The 17,780-nt window shown below is 40.0% G+C and overlaps 1 protein-coding gene across 2 annotated transcripts in view; it reads right to left on the bottom strand.

The window, feature by feature from the left end:
* HS6ST2 (heparan sulfate 6-O-sulfotransferase 2) overlaps positions 1 to 17,780 on the bottom strand; it is a 348,242-nt gene that overhangs the window by 74,420 nt on the left and 256,042 nt on the right. Inside the window, exon 3 of one of the 2 annotated variants that reach the window (XM_081563812.1) lies at positions 15,507 to 15,539. The exons of the other annotated variant lie outside the window; for it this stretch is intronic. Within the exon in view, the coding sequence (XP_081419938.1) occupies positions 15,507 to 15,539 (33 nt within the window). The remainder of the gene's footprint in view (positions 1 to 15,506; positions 15,540 to 17,780) is intronic. 2 annotated transcript variants of the gene reach the window in all.

Raw genomic sequence — 17,780 nt, 5'->3', positions numbered from 1 at the left:
GCAGAGGAGATGGTGATGAGGGTGGTCAGATTACCAGTATATTATGAAGGCTAATGGACTAGACGTATACTGGGAGAGAAAAAGACACATGAAAGATATGCTGAGGCTATGGGGGAGCAGAATTGCCATTTACTGAGGTGGAAAAGATTCTGAGAGGAACAAGTTTTGGGGGAAAAGTCAGGAGTTTGTTTTGGGGCAGGTCAAGTTTGAGATACCATTAAGCTTCAGAGGAAATCTGGGCTGAGAAGTTGGTTATATGAGTCTGGAGATCAGGGGAGAGTTCAGACCGGTGATGCACATGGAAGCCAAGCCTGCCCCCAGCCTTTCAGCATCCTCTCCAAGCAGGGTCCATGTGATTCAACTGACATCATCAGCCACTTAGTGTAAGAATAATCCTTGCCTGAAGCCAGTTTGGCCTCCTCACCTTCTTTCTCACATGGTGCTCATCCTGGCCTTCATTCTCAAAACTTGTTGGGCCTGATAAAGTGGAAGTTCTAGTGACGATAAAAGCTGCCTAAGAAAGTACAATATTGGGACTTTCATTGTGGTCCATTGATGAAGACTCCATGTGCAGGTTCCATCCCTGGTTTGGGAACTAAGATCCCATAAGCCATGTGGCATGGCCAATATACACACACACACACACATATATATATATATATATATATAGATAGATAGATAGATAGATATAATATTGATGAGTGCAGCATAGACTCTGTTTTCCTGATGAGCTATCTTTCACTGAAGAAACACATTTTTGATTAAGTTTCTTTTCTTCTAACATGTACAAGCATCAGAACATGAAGATCTGGATAAACTCAAAATGGAATCTTAGATGCCACAGAGAGACCAGCATTCAATCAAATTCATTTGGAGGGGGACCTACCATCACGCCACGCACCCTCAAGCTAAGCTTTTGGGGTATTATTTTAGGGAGAGTTGGTAAACTGTAAGCCCAAGAAAATCACAGTATTTTGTTTCTTGCAAAAACCAAGAAAAGGGAAATCAACCACATACTACAACCTGTCTGGAGCATCATTTTTGGCTGCACTCACTTTGTCTTCCAGGTACCTGGTTCTCTCCTTACTAAAGTCATTTGCTAGCTGCTGGTAGCTTGACAAGTACTAATTATCTTCATCAGTTCCCCAACCCTGCAAACTAGATGCACAAAAGTTTAAAAGTGGTAAAATTTGAAAGCCTGGAGAACACAGTGTGTTCTAAACTATCCACTGAGCTTTAGAAAGAGACAGGTACGCAGAAAGAGTTGGGCAAGAAGATCCTTGGTAGGTTCTTTGAGTTTCCTCATCCACAAGTGGTACTAGCCATTCCCTACATGCCCTACCCACACAAAAGGTTCTGCTGGCGGAGCTGAAGTAATGGTGAGATATACAAAGCCTGACATCTGCGTTCTCCTTCCATTTGCATATGAGAGGTCATTTACAGATCTTCACACAGCTAGCTACTCTTCTGAGCCTGTAGAGGAAAGAAAGACAGCCATTTTGAGTCAGAAAATGACTCAACCTGACCAGCAGAAAGCTTGCTCAGGGCCAGGCAAAGGAAATCTGCCAATTCCTCAGATCCTCATGGCAGTATCAAAAGTAAGGACACATGTCTGTGGATCTGGCTGGTACGCTTGGTGATTCAATGTCCATTGGCCCAGTAGAATACTGTCCTATTTTTGTGAAGCTAGCAGAGGTGTGTTTGCCATCAGTCTGTCTGTCTGTTTGCAGGCCTGCCTGGGTGTATTTTCTACCCACCCACCTGCCTGGCCTGTTCATTTCCTTAGACCCCAAAAGCAGAATTAAAGAGCTAGTAAGTTCTACAGTCACCTTCTAACACACTCCTTCATCTTATAATGGAGAAACCGAGGCCCAAGGAGAAGTGACTTAACCAAAGTCACAGAGTGAATTTAACAGCAGAATTGGAATTTTAATTCTAAGTTGGCTGATTTTCAATTCTTGGTCTTTGTCCGTCTATGACTCAGCTTCTTTTTTAAAAAGTACTTATTCATTTATTTGACTATGTCAGGTCTTAATTACATCTTGTATGATCTTTCATTGAGGAGCACGGGCTTAGCTGTCCTGCAGTATGTGGACGGACCACAGATCGAACCTGCGACCCCTGCATTGCAGGGCAGATCCTTAACCACTGGACCACCAGGGACATACCTTCACTCAGAATCTTGCTACTTTGTTTGTCTTCCTTTGTTTTTATTTTTAAAAACTGAAGTATGGTTGATTTACAATGCTGTATTAATCACGACAAAGTGATTCAGTTAAACATATATATATATATTTTATATATCCTATGATAAACCATAATAGAAAAAAATATAAAATATAAAAATATAATTAAAAATGTGCTTTATCTCTGCATTTCTTTTTTAATGAGTTTTTATTTGAGTACAGTTAATTTACAATGTTAAATTAGTTTCTATGGTATAACAAAGTGAATCAGTTATATATATACATATATCCCCTCTTTTCTGGATTTCCTTCCCATTTAGGTTACCACAGAGAACTGAGTAGAGTTCCCTGGGAACTCTACAGGGAAGTAGGTTCTCATTAGTATCCATTTTATATACAGTAGCATAGCTCTACATTTCTGCTTCTCTCTTTGTCGTTGTCTCCTACACATAATCCTTGGGAAACTGCTGTTGGCTTGGCACATGCCTTACTTTTACAACATGTTCTCACAAAGGCTCACATCCCTATAACATGATAACTCGTCAACCCCCGTTAATTACCTGCATTGCCTCAGCTCCAAGCTTTGGTCATGTCTTGGTATACCTCCTTTTGCTAAAAAGGTCAAACCAAGCACCTTAATTATTCCATAGATTTGCTTTCACCCGTGGGATTATTATTACTCAGAAATATCTCAAGGCAAGTATCCTAAATTAATTTTTTATGATACCTCTTCTATCCCAAGTTGACCCTGACCTTACATATTTCCCCATGGCAAATCAAGAATCCACTTTTAATTTGATCCCTACTTTTGCAATGCAACTTGTTGACAGTAAAAAAACAAAAAGAAAGAATATTGCTGGCTTTCTCATCCCCAGTTTTAAAAATAATACTACAATCTATACCATTCTACATACAAAATAGCTTTCAACTTGAAAAGTCACAAAAACAGAGAAAGAATACTCTCCAGAGGTTTCACAAACCCTGGAGAATGTGACTTGCCACTTTCTGTTTTCTTTGAATTAATATGAGAGAGGAAATGAGCATATAAGGTGTGATGGATATGGTTTTCAGTTTGTTGTCTGGTTTAGATTATAAGCTCCCAGAAGACAGGGCTAGCTTAATCCTCTGCTCAGTGGCTATTTAGTGTCTGATATAAACAGGCAATGAACCTGCTTTTGGCTCAGTTGCAGCTGCTGCTAGAAATGGAGCTGGTGTTGCAAAAAGGAAAAAAAAAAGAAAATCAAGGCTAGCTTCCTACAACAGGTCAGCCGATGACTACTCTGACTTAGACTGGTCTTGCATTTAAGGAGAAACTCTAGAATATTCTTTATAAACTCCACTTAATTTGAAGCTAGATTTCACCATTCTGAAAGTGAAAGTCTGAATTTGGCAATAAAGAGTTCATGATCTGAGCCACAGTCCGCTCCTGGTCTTGTTTTTGCTGACTGTATAGAGCTTCTCCATATTTGGCTGTAAAGAATATAATCAATCTGATATCAGTGTTGACCATCTGGTGATGTCCATGTGTAGTGTCTTCTCTTGTGTTGTTGGAAGAGGGTGTTTGCTATGACCAGTGCATTCTCTTGGCAAAACTCTATTAGCCTTTGCCCTGCTTTATTCTGTACTCCAAGGCCAAATTTGCCTGTTACGCCAGGTGTTTCCTGATTTCCTACTTTCGCATTCCAGTCCCATATAATGAAAAGGACATCTTTTTGGGGTGTTAGTTCTAAAAGGTCTTGTAGGTCTTCATAGAACCGTTCAACTTCAGCTCCTTCAGCGTTACTGGTCAGGGCATAGACTTGGATTACTGTGATATTGAATGGTTTGCCTTGGAAACGAACAGAGATCATTCTGTCGTTTTTGAGACTTCATCCAAGTACCGCATTTCAGACTCTTTTGCTGACCATGATGGTTACTTCATTTCTTCTAAGGGATTCCTGTCCACAGGAGTAGATATAATGGTCATCTGAGTTAAATTCACCCATTCCAGTCCATCTTAGTTCGCTGATTCCTAGAATGTCAACGTTCACTCTTGCCATCTCCTGTTTGACCACTTCCAATTTGCCTTGATTCATGGACCTAACATTCCAGGTTCCTATGCAATATTCAGGTATGACCATTAGACCACTAGACCATTCAGGTATGACCTAAATCAAATCCCTTATGATTATACAGTGGAAGTGACAAATAGATTTAAGGGACTATATCTGATAGACAGAGTGCCTGATGAACTATGGACAGAGGTTCGTGACACTGTACAGGAGACAGGGATCAAGACCATCCCCATGGAAAAGAAATGCAAAAAAGCAAAATGGCTGTCTCAGGAGGCCTTACAAATAGCTGGGAAAAGAAGAGACGCGAAAAGCAAAGGTGAAAAGGAAAGATATTCCCATCTGAATGCAGAGTTCCAAAGAATAGCAAGGAGAGATAAGAAAGCCTTTCTCAGCAATCAATGCAAAGAAATAGAGGAAAACAACAGAATGGGAAAGACTAGAGATCTCTTCAAGAAAATTAGAGATACCAAGAGAACAAATGCAATGCAAAAATGGGCTCGATAAAGGACAGAAATGGTATGGACCTAAGAGAAGCAGAAGATGTTAAGAAGAGGTGGCAAGAATACACAGAGGAACTGTACAAAAAAGATCTTCATGACCCAGATAATCACAATGGTGTGATCACTCACCTAGAGCCAGACATCCTGGAATGTGAAGTCAAGTGGACCTTAGGAAGCATCTCTATGAACAAAGCTAGTGGAGGTGATGGAATTCCAGTTAAGCTATTTCAAATCCTGAAAGATGATGCTGTAAAAGTGCTGCACTCGATATGCCAGCAAATCTGGAAAACTCAGCAGTGGCCACAGGACTGGAAAAGGTCAGTTTTCATTCCAATCCCAAAGAAAGGCAATCCCAAAGAATGCTCAAACTACCATACAATTGCACTCATCTCACAAGCTAGCAAAGTAATGCTCAAAATTCTCCAAGCCAGGCTTCAGCAATACATGAACCGTGAACTTCCAGATGTTCAAGCTGGTTTTAGAAAAGGCAGAAGAACCAGAGATCAAATTGCTAACATCTGCTGGATCATCGAAAAAGCAAGAGAGTTCCAGAAAAACATCTATTTCTGCTTTATTGACTGTGCCAAAGCCTTTGACTGTGTGGATCACAATAAACTGTGGAAAATTGTGAAAGAGATGGGAACACCAGACCATCTGACCTGTCTCTTGAGAAACCTGTATGCAGGTCAGGAAGCAACAGTTAGAACTGGACAAGGAACAACAGACTGGTTCCAAATAGGAAAAGGAGTACGTCAAGGCTGTATATTGTCATCCTGCTTATTTAACTTATATGCAGAGTACATCATAAGAAACGCTGGGCTGGATGAAGCACAAGCTGGAATCAAGATTGCCGGGAGAAATATCAACCTCAGATATGCAGATGACACCACCCTTATGGCAGAAAGTGAAGAACTAAAGAGCCTCTTGATGAAAGTGAAAGAGGAGAGTGAAAAAGTTGGCTTAAAGCTCAACATTCAGAAAACTAAGATCATGGCATCCTGTCCCATCACTTCATGGGAAATAGATGGGGAAACAGTGGAAACAGTGTCAGACTTTATTTTTTTGGGCTCCAAAAATCACTGCAGATGGTGATTGTAGCCATGAAATTAAAAGACGCTTACTCCTTGGAAGGAAGGTTATGACCAACATAGATAGCATATTTAAAAGCAGAGACATTACTTTGCCAACAAAGGTCTGTCTGTCAAGGCTATGGTTTTTCCAGGAGTCATGTATGGATGTCAGAGTTGGATGGTGAAGAAAGCTGAGTGCTGAAGAATTGATGCTTTTGAACTGTGGTGTTGGAGAAGACTCTTGAGAGTCCCTTGGACTGCAAGGAGATCCAACCAGTCCATCCTAAAGGAGGTCAGTCCTGGGTGTTCATTGGAAGGACTGATGTTGAAGCTAAAACTCCAATACTTTGGCCACCTCATGCGAAGAGTTGACTCATTGGAAAAGACTCTAATGCTGGGAAGGATTGGAGGCATGAGGAGAAGGGGACGACAGAGGATGAGATGGCTGAATGGCATCACTGACTCAATGGACATGGGTTTGGGTAGACTCTGGGAGTTGGTGATGGACAGGGAGGCCTGGCGTGCTGCGATTCATGGGGTCACAAAGAGTCGGACACGACTGAGCGACTTTCACTTTCACTTATACATATATTTCAGTAGCATTGTAAAGTTGACACTGAAGGTGTCATACAGAAAGGAATAGATGAGGCTTATGGAGCTTTCCTTGTGAAGGGCTTAACATGAGGTTTTATGATCACCAAGTATTGAACCACGTGGTTCTTCAATGATATAACATTGTGTGGTTTTCAGGGAATCTTCATTCAAGGCTCCTATCCTCCCATTTTATTTCATTTCTCATAAAACATACCAGCACTTATAACTAATTAATTTTTAGGTCTTCTTAGTTAATTTCACTCTTATGAATTTCAGAAATTCCTCAGTGTTTCCTGCATAACCAGAAATTAATTCCCTTTAATTAGTCAAGAAAGGTTATTTGAGCAGAAGAACATCCCAGTGATCACTTTCCCCTACATAGGTTCAGAAGGTAGGTTATGGTCTAAAAGGCGTTTGGGAGTCAGAAAATGACTCCAGCCAAAGCGTCACTTAATGTTCCTTTCTTCCCTGTAGCCTTTACTCCTTTTTTCATGCAAACAAGCTGTAATGGGCTTAAGAAACTCTTTATTTTGCCTCATGCATCATCTCTGACATTGTCAAATCAATTCATATGAAAAAATAGGAGAAAGAGTATGCACAGGCTCCTCATAAAGTCTTATGTGCATTTACATTTTAATATAGGAACAATAAGTAAAGGCCATTTAAAGGTTCATTTATGCCCGTTTAGGATGACTCTGACATTCCACAGCTTTACATGAGCAGCCTTCTCTTAGGGCTCCTGACAAATGAACAAGAGCTCCCAGAGAAGAGAAGGTAAACAGTGCCCCATGGTGAGCAAAAATCCAGTTGGAAATTGTAAAAGCCATGAGAAAAAGACCAATGTGCTACCAAATGCCATTCACACATGCTGTCTGGCATACCCGCGGCCAAAATTCTGAAAGTTGAAAAGTTTACAAACTGCATCAGGCCTTGATGAAGCCGCTTTATAATTCCAGTGTGTGCCTGACGAGGTGATGCTGAGCTGTCCAGAAAAATCAGTGCAGTAAATTGGATGCTGAGCCAATGAAAGTGAAGGGACAGGAGGAAGCCCCATGGTGCCACAGTGACAGTCATTTTTTTCCTAGGTGCAATTTTAGGATTTCGAAGAAAGGCTATTTGCCAAATAGGAAATATTTCAACTCTGGAAGGGGAACAGAAATAATCTAGTAATCCCTACCTTGTGAAATAGTGTTCTCCATTTTATGTGCTTATAAGATCTCCTATGATATATAGTTTTACTACAAATGCTCTGGTCAAGGCAGTGAGACCAAACTAATGGAAAATATTGCACACAAAAAAGAAGCCCACCTAGAAGAGTGAAATAGAAAGATAAGGCGGGGGCAACAAACACATCTGGAAAAAAACACACTTTGAAAAGTACTGAGAACCTAAATTAAAAGACATTTAACTTTTTTGATGGAGAAAGGGCTAGAGCTATAATTAAGAATGAGCATTAAAGAAATAATATATATAAAAAAAGAAATGATGTATACATTTAACTGTGGAGCCCCAGTCTATAGCCCTGTCTTCATTTATTTCAATTGAATCTTCCATTGCAGGCTCTATTTCCAATCCAGCTACTCTCTCCTCTTGGTGACCTTGGACTATCAGCTGCCCCAAAGCCTCCAAAATACACGCACTTTACCTACTGCTAAGGGATTTTGCCTACTTTCATTGATAAAATTCTTTGAGAATAATGAATTACAAATGCTGTGAACAAAAGTAGCACCAAGAATTACACAGCAAAACCAAGCAGACAAGCAAGCATAATTCCCAGGTAGCATAGGTAATTCCAAATCAAGGCACCAGATGGGATGCAGTTGACCTGGATTGTAGTCTCGAGTCTGACACAAACTAGCTGGGTGTGCTTAGATAGGTCATTGTCTTGGTGGGGATCTATTTCCTCATTGGCACAACCTCACAGGCTTTTAAATGAGAGCCGTACAGGAGCTCCCTGTACTGTCTCCCTCATCTCTTTCCTTAAGCACAATTCTTCTTCAACGTCAATATCCTTTGAGAGGAGATCAGAGATGCACTTCTTTGGAGTTTCTAAACCCCCTTGGATCTTCTTCTTCAGACTCTCTGACCACAAAATCATGCCCAGCTTTTCTCTGGAAAAGAGTGAATTCCTAAAATCTAGTCATGGAGCTGATTCTTATATTTATTTTACTTTCTAAAAGATGGTTTTGATGTGGACCATTTCTAAAGTCTTTATTGAATTTGTGATAACATTGCTTTTGTTTTATGTTTTGGTTTCTTCACAGAGAGAGGCATGTGGGATGTTAGCTCCCTGACCAGGGGTCGAACCCACATCCCTGACACTGGAAGCCTTAACCACTACACCACCAGGGAAGTCCCTGATTCTTGTGTTCAGAATATGGCAGGTATCTGAAATTATGGAACAGCGGTAACACAGAAGGGCACAGCAAAGGTACTTCAGATGTTGGTGACTTTCTAGCTCTTCCTCTTCTAGTTGTCCAAGCCCACCTTTCCTGCTTCCGCATCTTCTCCCACAAAGCCCAGTGCAGCAAATGTAGGGAAGGTGTGAGGAGGTCAGGAAAGGCTAACTTTCCAACTTCAACTTTGGTTCCTAACTGGGCTTTGGCGAGGTGCTGAGGCAGACAGTACCACCATGGCTGCAAGAATCCTGAGTGGCCCTCTAAGAGTTAAGACGCTTTTCTTGGCACCTGACACACTAGAGGGCAACACCTACGCCATGTCATTGTGAAGCCAACTTAGAATGCCTTCCTTCATTTTTGTAGTATTTGGTTCTTCTTGAAGATTTCCTATGGGCAATCTGAAAAGACAGTGAATTTTCAGATATTCTCATAAGAAGCTGACAGTTGCATCTGTGGTGTTGAATTGTTGCCCTGGCTGGTGGAAGTTAAAACAAGAAGCAACGTTTTAACTTCTTGTGGCATTTACAAGAATTGTAAAGCTGGCTTTTGCTGGAAAACTTATGCTTAGTCTAAGCAGTTCTGATACACTGGAAATGTTCCTACACATCCACTTTACAAAATTAAACAGAATGTTGGAAAGAGATCTTGTTGTCTCTGAAAACAACTAATTGTACCACTTTAGGGCTAAAACCCAGGGATCATCTACTTTGAACACTGCTTTTATACATGAAGATACAGGCTCAGAGAAAGAAAGGGCCATGGCTAAGGTCCTATAGCAGTGAGACACTGGTCTTCCAATTCTCAATCCAGGGCTCTTGCCACTACAGAAATGGGCAAAACCAAATGCCGCCACAATTACTAACCTTTCACGCCTGTGTTTTTCTTTCAACAGTTGGTTTGTCTTGAGTAACAAAAATGCTGTGAGTAATCAGGAGAAATATCCCTAAGGGTTAGTAGACCTATTCACATTCTATGACAGGAAGTAGGTGAATCTGCCAAATTCTAATGCTGAAGAAGATGAGAAAAGTACGGAACAGAAGTTTAATAAGGAGCACACTCTGGGTTATACTTCAGGACGAGCTAAGGGGAGGCGGTCCTAACAATAGAGTGGCCAGAACAGAAAAATGAGAATTGGTACTGAAACCAGGGAAGTATGAAATAGAGGAAACCAAAGGGCCCGTGCAAAGTGTTAGCGAAATCTGTATGAAACCTATAAAAGCAAAGAGCAAAATCACTTTGATCACTCTCCATCCATCCAATCATTCTCTGTCCACTTTTATTTTTTTCATGACATCACTCTCTGAGATTAGTTTGTTCACTTACTTGTATATTGTTTATTTTCTATTTCCCTCTAATATGTGTGCACACACCCATTCATGTACACTCACATCCCTTAAGAAACGCAACAGGAGCAACCTTGCATGTTTTATTGTCCCCAGTGCCTAGAACAGTGCATGGAACATAGTAAGTGCTCAGTAGATACATTTTGAATGAATAAATAGAAGTTAGACTACAACTGATGAAAGCTGTGAGAATACAGACATCCAAGATTATAAATTCAAGGATGTTTTGATTATTCTTACTTTCAGTCAGAATAAGAGAAGTACATCAACATCTCTAGCTCATTTAGGGCAAGAGAAATAGGAATTTTGATCAATACATGCACCATTATTACGAGAGCTTTTGTGCCATGGAGGTCATAAAGGGGGTGCTGGCACAATAAAAGGGGAAAGTGCCATCTGCATATCCATAGGAGGACTTTTGGGGCCTCAAGTTTGGTTTTCGAGATTACAAATGCAATGAGGGATCTTTGGGACCTGAGAGTAACCTTGACGTGGACTTTGAAATTAACAGCTGGGACTGACAATACTTGATATAAGACTTGCAAACAAAGGGCCATGCCAAATTTCTAAAGAAGAAGCTGGTGTGCACCCAGGAAGGCAAGGAACTCACCCAGTTTTCTAGACCATTATAATTTGGAGGGTCTGGTGACCTCTGCATATTCCATAGGTAGTAATTCAACTGGGGGGACTGTACTTAATTTGGGGAATGGGAGAATGAGGTCACCTTCCTTCACAAGGAATATTGTTCCCAGTGCTAAAGTTATAAGCTAGGTCTGGAGTTTCTGTAAGAATAGCTCATTTACAAAGAACTATTCTAACAATACTATGCACATTAACCAAGATTTGTTTATCTCTTTGCTCTAATTAAGTTTTAGGTCAGACATAATTATTCTTACCGTGGCCTAAAACACTGAGAGCCGACTTGAAATGTAAAAAGCCAAAGTAATTCAATATTTACTAAATTTAAAGGAAGTAGTCAATTTCTAATTTGAATTTGTGCACATTCTTTTCCCACTTTAGCAATGGCTTTATTTCCCTTAAGTTCCTCTTTTGTCATTATGATTTTCAGCAAGGTTATAGTCTTTTAATAACTTGTCATATGCTACAGATATTTCAAGACCAAATTAAACTCTCAATGCTCTTGCATATAACTAAAGAAAACTGTATTAGACACTTAAGGACAAAGACACTATTCTGTATTGACAGCCCATTGTTCCACGGACAGCATGGCATCTGGAAGGTGTCCAGTAAATATTTGCAGAATGAATAAAAGAAAAAAATCGATCTACCATATGATAGAATTATTTTCACACATTCAAAATGTCAGGCATGTCTGACCCAGCCTGTGTGTATGTGTCTATACACGCAGTGCTCTCAAAATTCCCACATGTTCATCCTTCAGGGTGAAGGCACTATCCTTCCTCTGGGCATGTATGTTTGTATAACAAAAACTGCCGCAAGATTCACCACACAGACTGTGCCAAGAAAGATCATTTTAATTAACCTTTCCTCAAACATACCAAACTACCAACACTTAAAAATTGATCTCAATTTTCACTTAGGAGAACCGTTTCTTCTCCCTGCAAAATACATACCTTTGAAAGTTTCAATTGCCAATTTATATCTCCAGTTCATAATCATAGAAATTCACAACTGACTTGTCATGCTTTCCCTGGAAACTCAGTGTGAACCACTTTCCTAACTTAGACTACTTTTACTTCTGCTCAGATGAATGCTCAGCACGTCTTCCTTGTTTTCGACCCTTAATACTTCTCGAAGCTAGATTCCCCCAACTGCATTCCTGAGGCAGGATGACAAAAGCCAGACTACACTTCAGCCTCCTAGGATATCCTGCCCTGGAGATGCTCAGCAAGCAACTGGAAATTGGAGCTAGCCTGGAGCTCTGGAATAAGTTAAGGAGAGGTCAATTTGGGAATCATTAGTGTAGAGGTGAAAGGTGAAGCTATGTCAGGAGATGAAATTACCCAGAATGAGCACACAGCAAGAGAAGAGAAGCAGATCAATGACAGGACCTTGGGAATTGCTCCATTGAAAGGAGCGGGGTGGGAGCAGGGAGAGGCTGTGTGTGTGTGTGTGTGCGTGTGCACACAGGTGTGTGCACACGCTCATGTGTGTAAAAGAGATCCAACAAAGGAAACTTAAAAAGTGTTGAGAAGAAGACAGGAGGTGAACCAAGATAAATTAGGAATGGTTTCAAACAAGAGAAGATGTGTAAAAGTTCCAAAATCGCCAAAGAGTTCAAGAACACTAAAGCTGGAGGAGCCACTGGATTTTTAAACATGTCACAGATAATCCTGGAAAGCAGTCTTCTGGGTGCCATCCTTGTGAACTCTGCATGACCATATGCTGATGTGTATAGGTGTATATGCGTGTGCTCCCAACCATCATAAGATGAAATATAAGTGTTGCATGAGACTGGTACTAGGTGTGCGAGACAATTGTGGTAATAACCATTACCACTTACTGACTGTTGACTATATGCCGGGAACAGTGCTAAGCACTTGATGTGCATGATTTCAATTTAATCCTCACAACAACCCTGTAAGGTGTTTACATGTGAAGATACAAAGTCCGCAGAAGCTAAAAAAAATGACTCAAGGTCACAGTGCTAGAAAGTGACAGGCAGCACCAGGACTGGACCCAAGGACAGTTTGACTCTAAAAGCCCATACTCCCAGTCACTGAAGAAACACTTCCATATGATGACATTAGCGACATCATCCGTGTATGAGGGGAAGAGAGCTGGTACATCAATTGAGCGTCTCCTATTGACAAAAGTACTTTGACAAACATCTCCTTTCACCCATATACCATCAACATCATGGCTATGTTTAGGTTAACTTTATGAAGGAACATTTAAAGAAATCGGATTCACTTTTTGGAAAAGAAGCCCAAGTTGTAGAATTTCAAAACAACCAGTTATCATTCAAATGTATTTACTACAGTAGCTCCCAAGGGTTTGAAAGCTGTTTTTAAAAAGTGTGGCATCATTAATTTGGTGGTTGTTATTGATATTCAAATCACTGTCTATCAAACTCATCTGAAAAGTGGAGGAATTTGATAGGGTAATCTTAAAGCCTCCTCCAGTCTTGACTTTTTATGATTCTCATATGCAGGTCTAATGCCAGTCATTTTAAAGGTACAAAATATGAAGCAGAATGGAAAAGCAGCTGCAGAACTGGTTTGTGTGTCAGCATCCTTTTATTCCTTAAATTTATAGAGGCATACTGTTAAAATATTATTAAAAAAATCAGTCTTTGGTTGTTCAAGGCATTGATTGTGAACTTAAGTAGAAGCTTGGAAACTCCATCACAAAATGATACCCTGAAAATCCAGGCAAATAATTTGCTTGCAGCCAACTGCAGACCTTATAATACAGCTGGCTATAGGAAAAAGAGAGAGAGAGAGACAGAGAGAGAGTTGCAAACACTCTGGCAGTTAATGTTTTTGCTGTCTATAGAAAAACAAATGAGGTTCTGGTCTGAAACAATTAGCCTCACTGTTAATCGTGCATGTGTGTGGCAATAATGCAAGGCATTTGGGATGGCTGCCACTGATTGTTCCCTTCTTTCTCTGGATTAGAAAATCCATTCAGACAACTAAATAATAGCAAGCATTTATGCAAATTGTTAATTATGAGGCAGAGATAATCATAATCTTGTATATTTATAAAACTGAATGTACAATGGGGATTACCAAATGAATTGTTGTTTTATATTACTAGGGGTCGAAAAACATGCTAGCTTTGCAAATAGTTTTCATACATCATTCAGTCCACCAGAATTAAAAATGGCTCCCATGGACGTTTACCAAAGCTGATTCTTTTCCATATCACCATCTGTGTTCTTCTCTTCCTTTCTCACAAACTAAAAGCAGGTAAATTATTCTGACAATAGTTTCTGGTCAAACTACTCAGCCCCATAATAAAAATAAAGAATAAGTCATGATTTGTTTTGTTATATAGCAAGCCTATTAAGACAGAGATGATTCTATCATGGAGCAAAATTTAAAACAAAAATAAAACAAAATTTGCAACATTTTCCCTGTGAAAGCAATTATAGGGATAATAGTCTTTAAGTTAATTGGCTATTATCTTAATGGTCACCCACTATGTTTTATTTGACAGATAAGGAAGTCAAGGCTCACAGCAGACATAGGAATTGAGCAAAGTCACTCCACTAGTTAGTAGCAAAACGTAGTACTCTTGCCACCATGATACACCCAATCCATGATGCTCAAATGCCCTCCTGTACTAATATTGTGTGAATAGGTGTCTATACCATTTATCTCAATGAATTATAACCTGACTATGGAATTAAACCCTGAATTTACGCTTCTCAGATGTCAAATATATCCATTGAGACCCTAATGGGAATATGGAAACCCAGCTACTGAAAGCCAAACTGGGTATCTAAGACATGGTCAATCTACTCTTTCAGTGAGAGTCTTCTCTAGTAGAGGAATCCAAAGGCTATAACCTTTGCTCTTCCTAACTTATCTGGCTAGGGAACAAATAATATAGGTGGGTAGGAAGAGAAAGTAGGGACACCGGTAAACCTTTCTGGAGCCAAAAAGCCTAGAATAGGCCAAATACAGTACTGGTGAGCAGTATGATCTTAGAAAACCATGTGCCAAGCAAGGAGAGCCATATTTACAAAATGGCTGACAATTCCCCCAGCCTCCTCAGCACTGATGGCATTATGACGGCACAGCTCGCGGGAACAGTCATTGCCTGGAAAGACACTATTCTGTCGCATTCTCAACAGCCCCACCCCAGCCCCACACCCTGGAGTTAGAAACGTTCCTGTGTTTGGTTAGACTTGCAGAGTTCTTGTCACAAAGGTCCCTAGCCTATGGGGTTACACTACCTTGCAAGTCTACATACTTTACAAGCCCTGATACTTTCAAATAATTCATCTCCCTTCAATAAAATGCTGACCTAGTTGTTTCCTAAACCACCATCCAACCGAGTGACGGGCAGGTGCACCTGAAGCACTGTGGAGAACGCTTTGTTGACAGTGGGATGGGGTCTTCATAACAGAACACTCCACAGTGTCTTCCGATTTCAGCAAAAAGGAAAAGAAGCTAGTGACCTACTGCCCGACTGGGATGCTGGCCCTGAACTTTCACACCACTTCTGAACTAGGTCAGCTTTCAGACCTGAGACTACATGCCTGGGTCATTTCAGCTGTTATAAACTAAAAAAGAAACCTGGAAAGAATCTATCCAAGTGGAAACCTAACTATTTATTGTATGGAAATTAAACTGATGGGCAATGGCAGAGTCTATGTATTCTAGCTCACTTGGGTTCAGTTAAACTCAAAATCCATTGTCACTTACCTTGCTGCATCTAGAATCTGAAAAATCCTCCACCTGTTAAAGGAACAGTAAAACCAGGTGCTAGCAAGAGCTTGGTAAGAGAGGAATTAAAATAATAAAAGTTTTCCATTTTGCTTTGATCACATTTTTTTCAGCTTTCCAAACCTCAAGGCAACAGCTCATGGATGGTTCCCTAATTCTTTCCCCACTAGCTACTCTCATGTAGTGGGGAGATTATGAATCAGAGGTCTAAAAGGGACAGGGCAGTGCTGAAAGTCAAACCTCTGAAGGGCTATGGGCTGAGAATGAAAGATCCTCCATTCAGTCATAACTAATTCCACTCCCCATCACACAGGCAATGGCAATCTAAGTAAAAAACCAAAGTCAATAAACCAAAACCAAGACCATACCAAACCAAGCACTGTGGCATCACTAAAACAGAAATGCCTAATTGAAAGGACCTAGGAGGAATTTACAGGGATTTTTCATATTATCAAGGATATATGAAACATAAATAACAAAAAGAAAAGAAAGAATGATTAGATTTTGTGGATGTTCTTTCAACCGATGAAAATTCAAAGCACACAGAAAATGATACATAAATCATCACTAGTTCCTTCCACCCAAATGCAAGACATCCATCAATGTAAGCAATGTCTCTCCATTTAAAAAAATACTCGGTTGCTTTCATATTATATCTTGAGTCACAAAATACTAATTCTACTATGTGGATTTCTGATATTGGCAGGACTGGGAAGTTGTGCATGGGACAATTGCTAACTTAAGAGTTCAAATGGGCTCAGATAGCTTTTTGTTTTATATTAAGCAAAGGATATTATAATATGCTAATACTTTTGTGCCCATAGTGAGTTATATAGCCTGGACATTTTCTTTGGAGGAGTATTTCTTTATATCAAATATGTCTTGAGGTTTTAGAGGTGAGTTAGGACAGATTTTCATAGCATGGCTAGCAGACATAGCAATAGACCTTGCATCATTGTTTGAGGAGCAACATATGGCTCTTTTATCATCAGCTCTTGGCATGGCTAAGGCTCCCTTCCCTGGTTCTGTGAGTTGTGAAGCCTCGTGGAGAAGCAAATGTGATGAAAACCAAAGTAATGTAGTTAGTGACATCAGATCTGTTAGACAAGATACCTACATTAGCTGACTTACCATCCAGGGCCCAATGTGATCCTCTTCCATTCCAGCCACAAGAAAGAAGTAATCTAGAATGTTCTGGCCTACCACAAGACTTAATTTCCCTACACAGTGAAGAAAGGCTAGTATCTCTTCCACTGCACTCAGCCTCAGGAACAAAAAATAATACAACTTTGGGTGAAAAATAGAAATAATAATAACAACATGAAAACATAAAGTTATATGTTGAATCTTCATGCTAGAAAGTTCTGAAGTCAAATATGTAGAACTTTCCAAAACTTTAATTTTATTTTTGCAGCATTAATAGAAATCCTCAAATAATATAAGTATGTACATAATTAATGTTACGGGGACCAGATCAAATTTAACTTTAACCAGGGGAACTACTGCCTCTTGAGATTTTTTAAAATGTCTTTGTAAGCTTCTCAACTGTATATTAAAATTTGCCCAGGGATTACACCGAGAAGACTTTTGGAAGTGCATTGTCTTACCTGGGAGTCCAGGTTGCCAGAGGTAGATTATTCAGTGGTGATCCAGGAAGATGTTATAGGTGTACCAATCAAAAGGGTGGACAGTCAACAGAAGTGAATCAAAAGCCAGGGGGAGAAAGATAAAAAGGAGAGGCATACTGATTAGAAAAAATGAATTAACATGAGGAATCCATTTTACACACATACACACACACACACACACACACTCTTTGGGAAGGTTCTTACATGGAATCTTTTTTAAAAGGTCTTTTAATAAAGTGAAAGGATAATTATGTAATATGACGTTGTTATTGCTGTTGTGTAGTCACTCGGTCATAACCGACTCTTTGTGACCCTATGGACTATAGCTCGCCAGGCTCCTCTGTCCATGGAATTCTCCAGGCAAGAATACTAGAGTGGGTTGCTATTTCCTTCTCCAGGGGATCTTCCCATTCGAGGGATCAAACTTGCATTTCTTGCATTGGCAGGTAAATTCTTTATCACTGAGCCACCAGGGAAGCCCCATGTAATGTGATAGCGGCACTAATTATCATTACAACAGCATTCCTATTACAATATACAAGTGTATCAAATTAACACATTGTACACCGTAAATTTACACAGTGTTATATGTCAAATATACTCAGTTAAAAAAGCACCCCCACAA

This window comes from Giraffa tippelskirchi, chromosome X (assembly GCF_054371585.1).
Source record: "Giraffa tippelskirchi isolate mGirTip1 chromosome X, T2T-mGirTip1v1.2.pri, whole genome shotgun sequence".
In the NCBI taxonomy this organism is placed as follows: Eukaryota; Metazoa; Chordata; class Mammalia; order Artiodactyla; family Giraffidae; genus Giraffa; species Giraffa tippelskirchi.
Note: the sequence above shows the minus strand (reverse complement) of the source record. Positions and strands in the feature narration are given on the sequence as shown.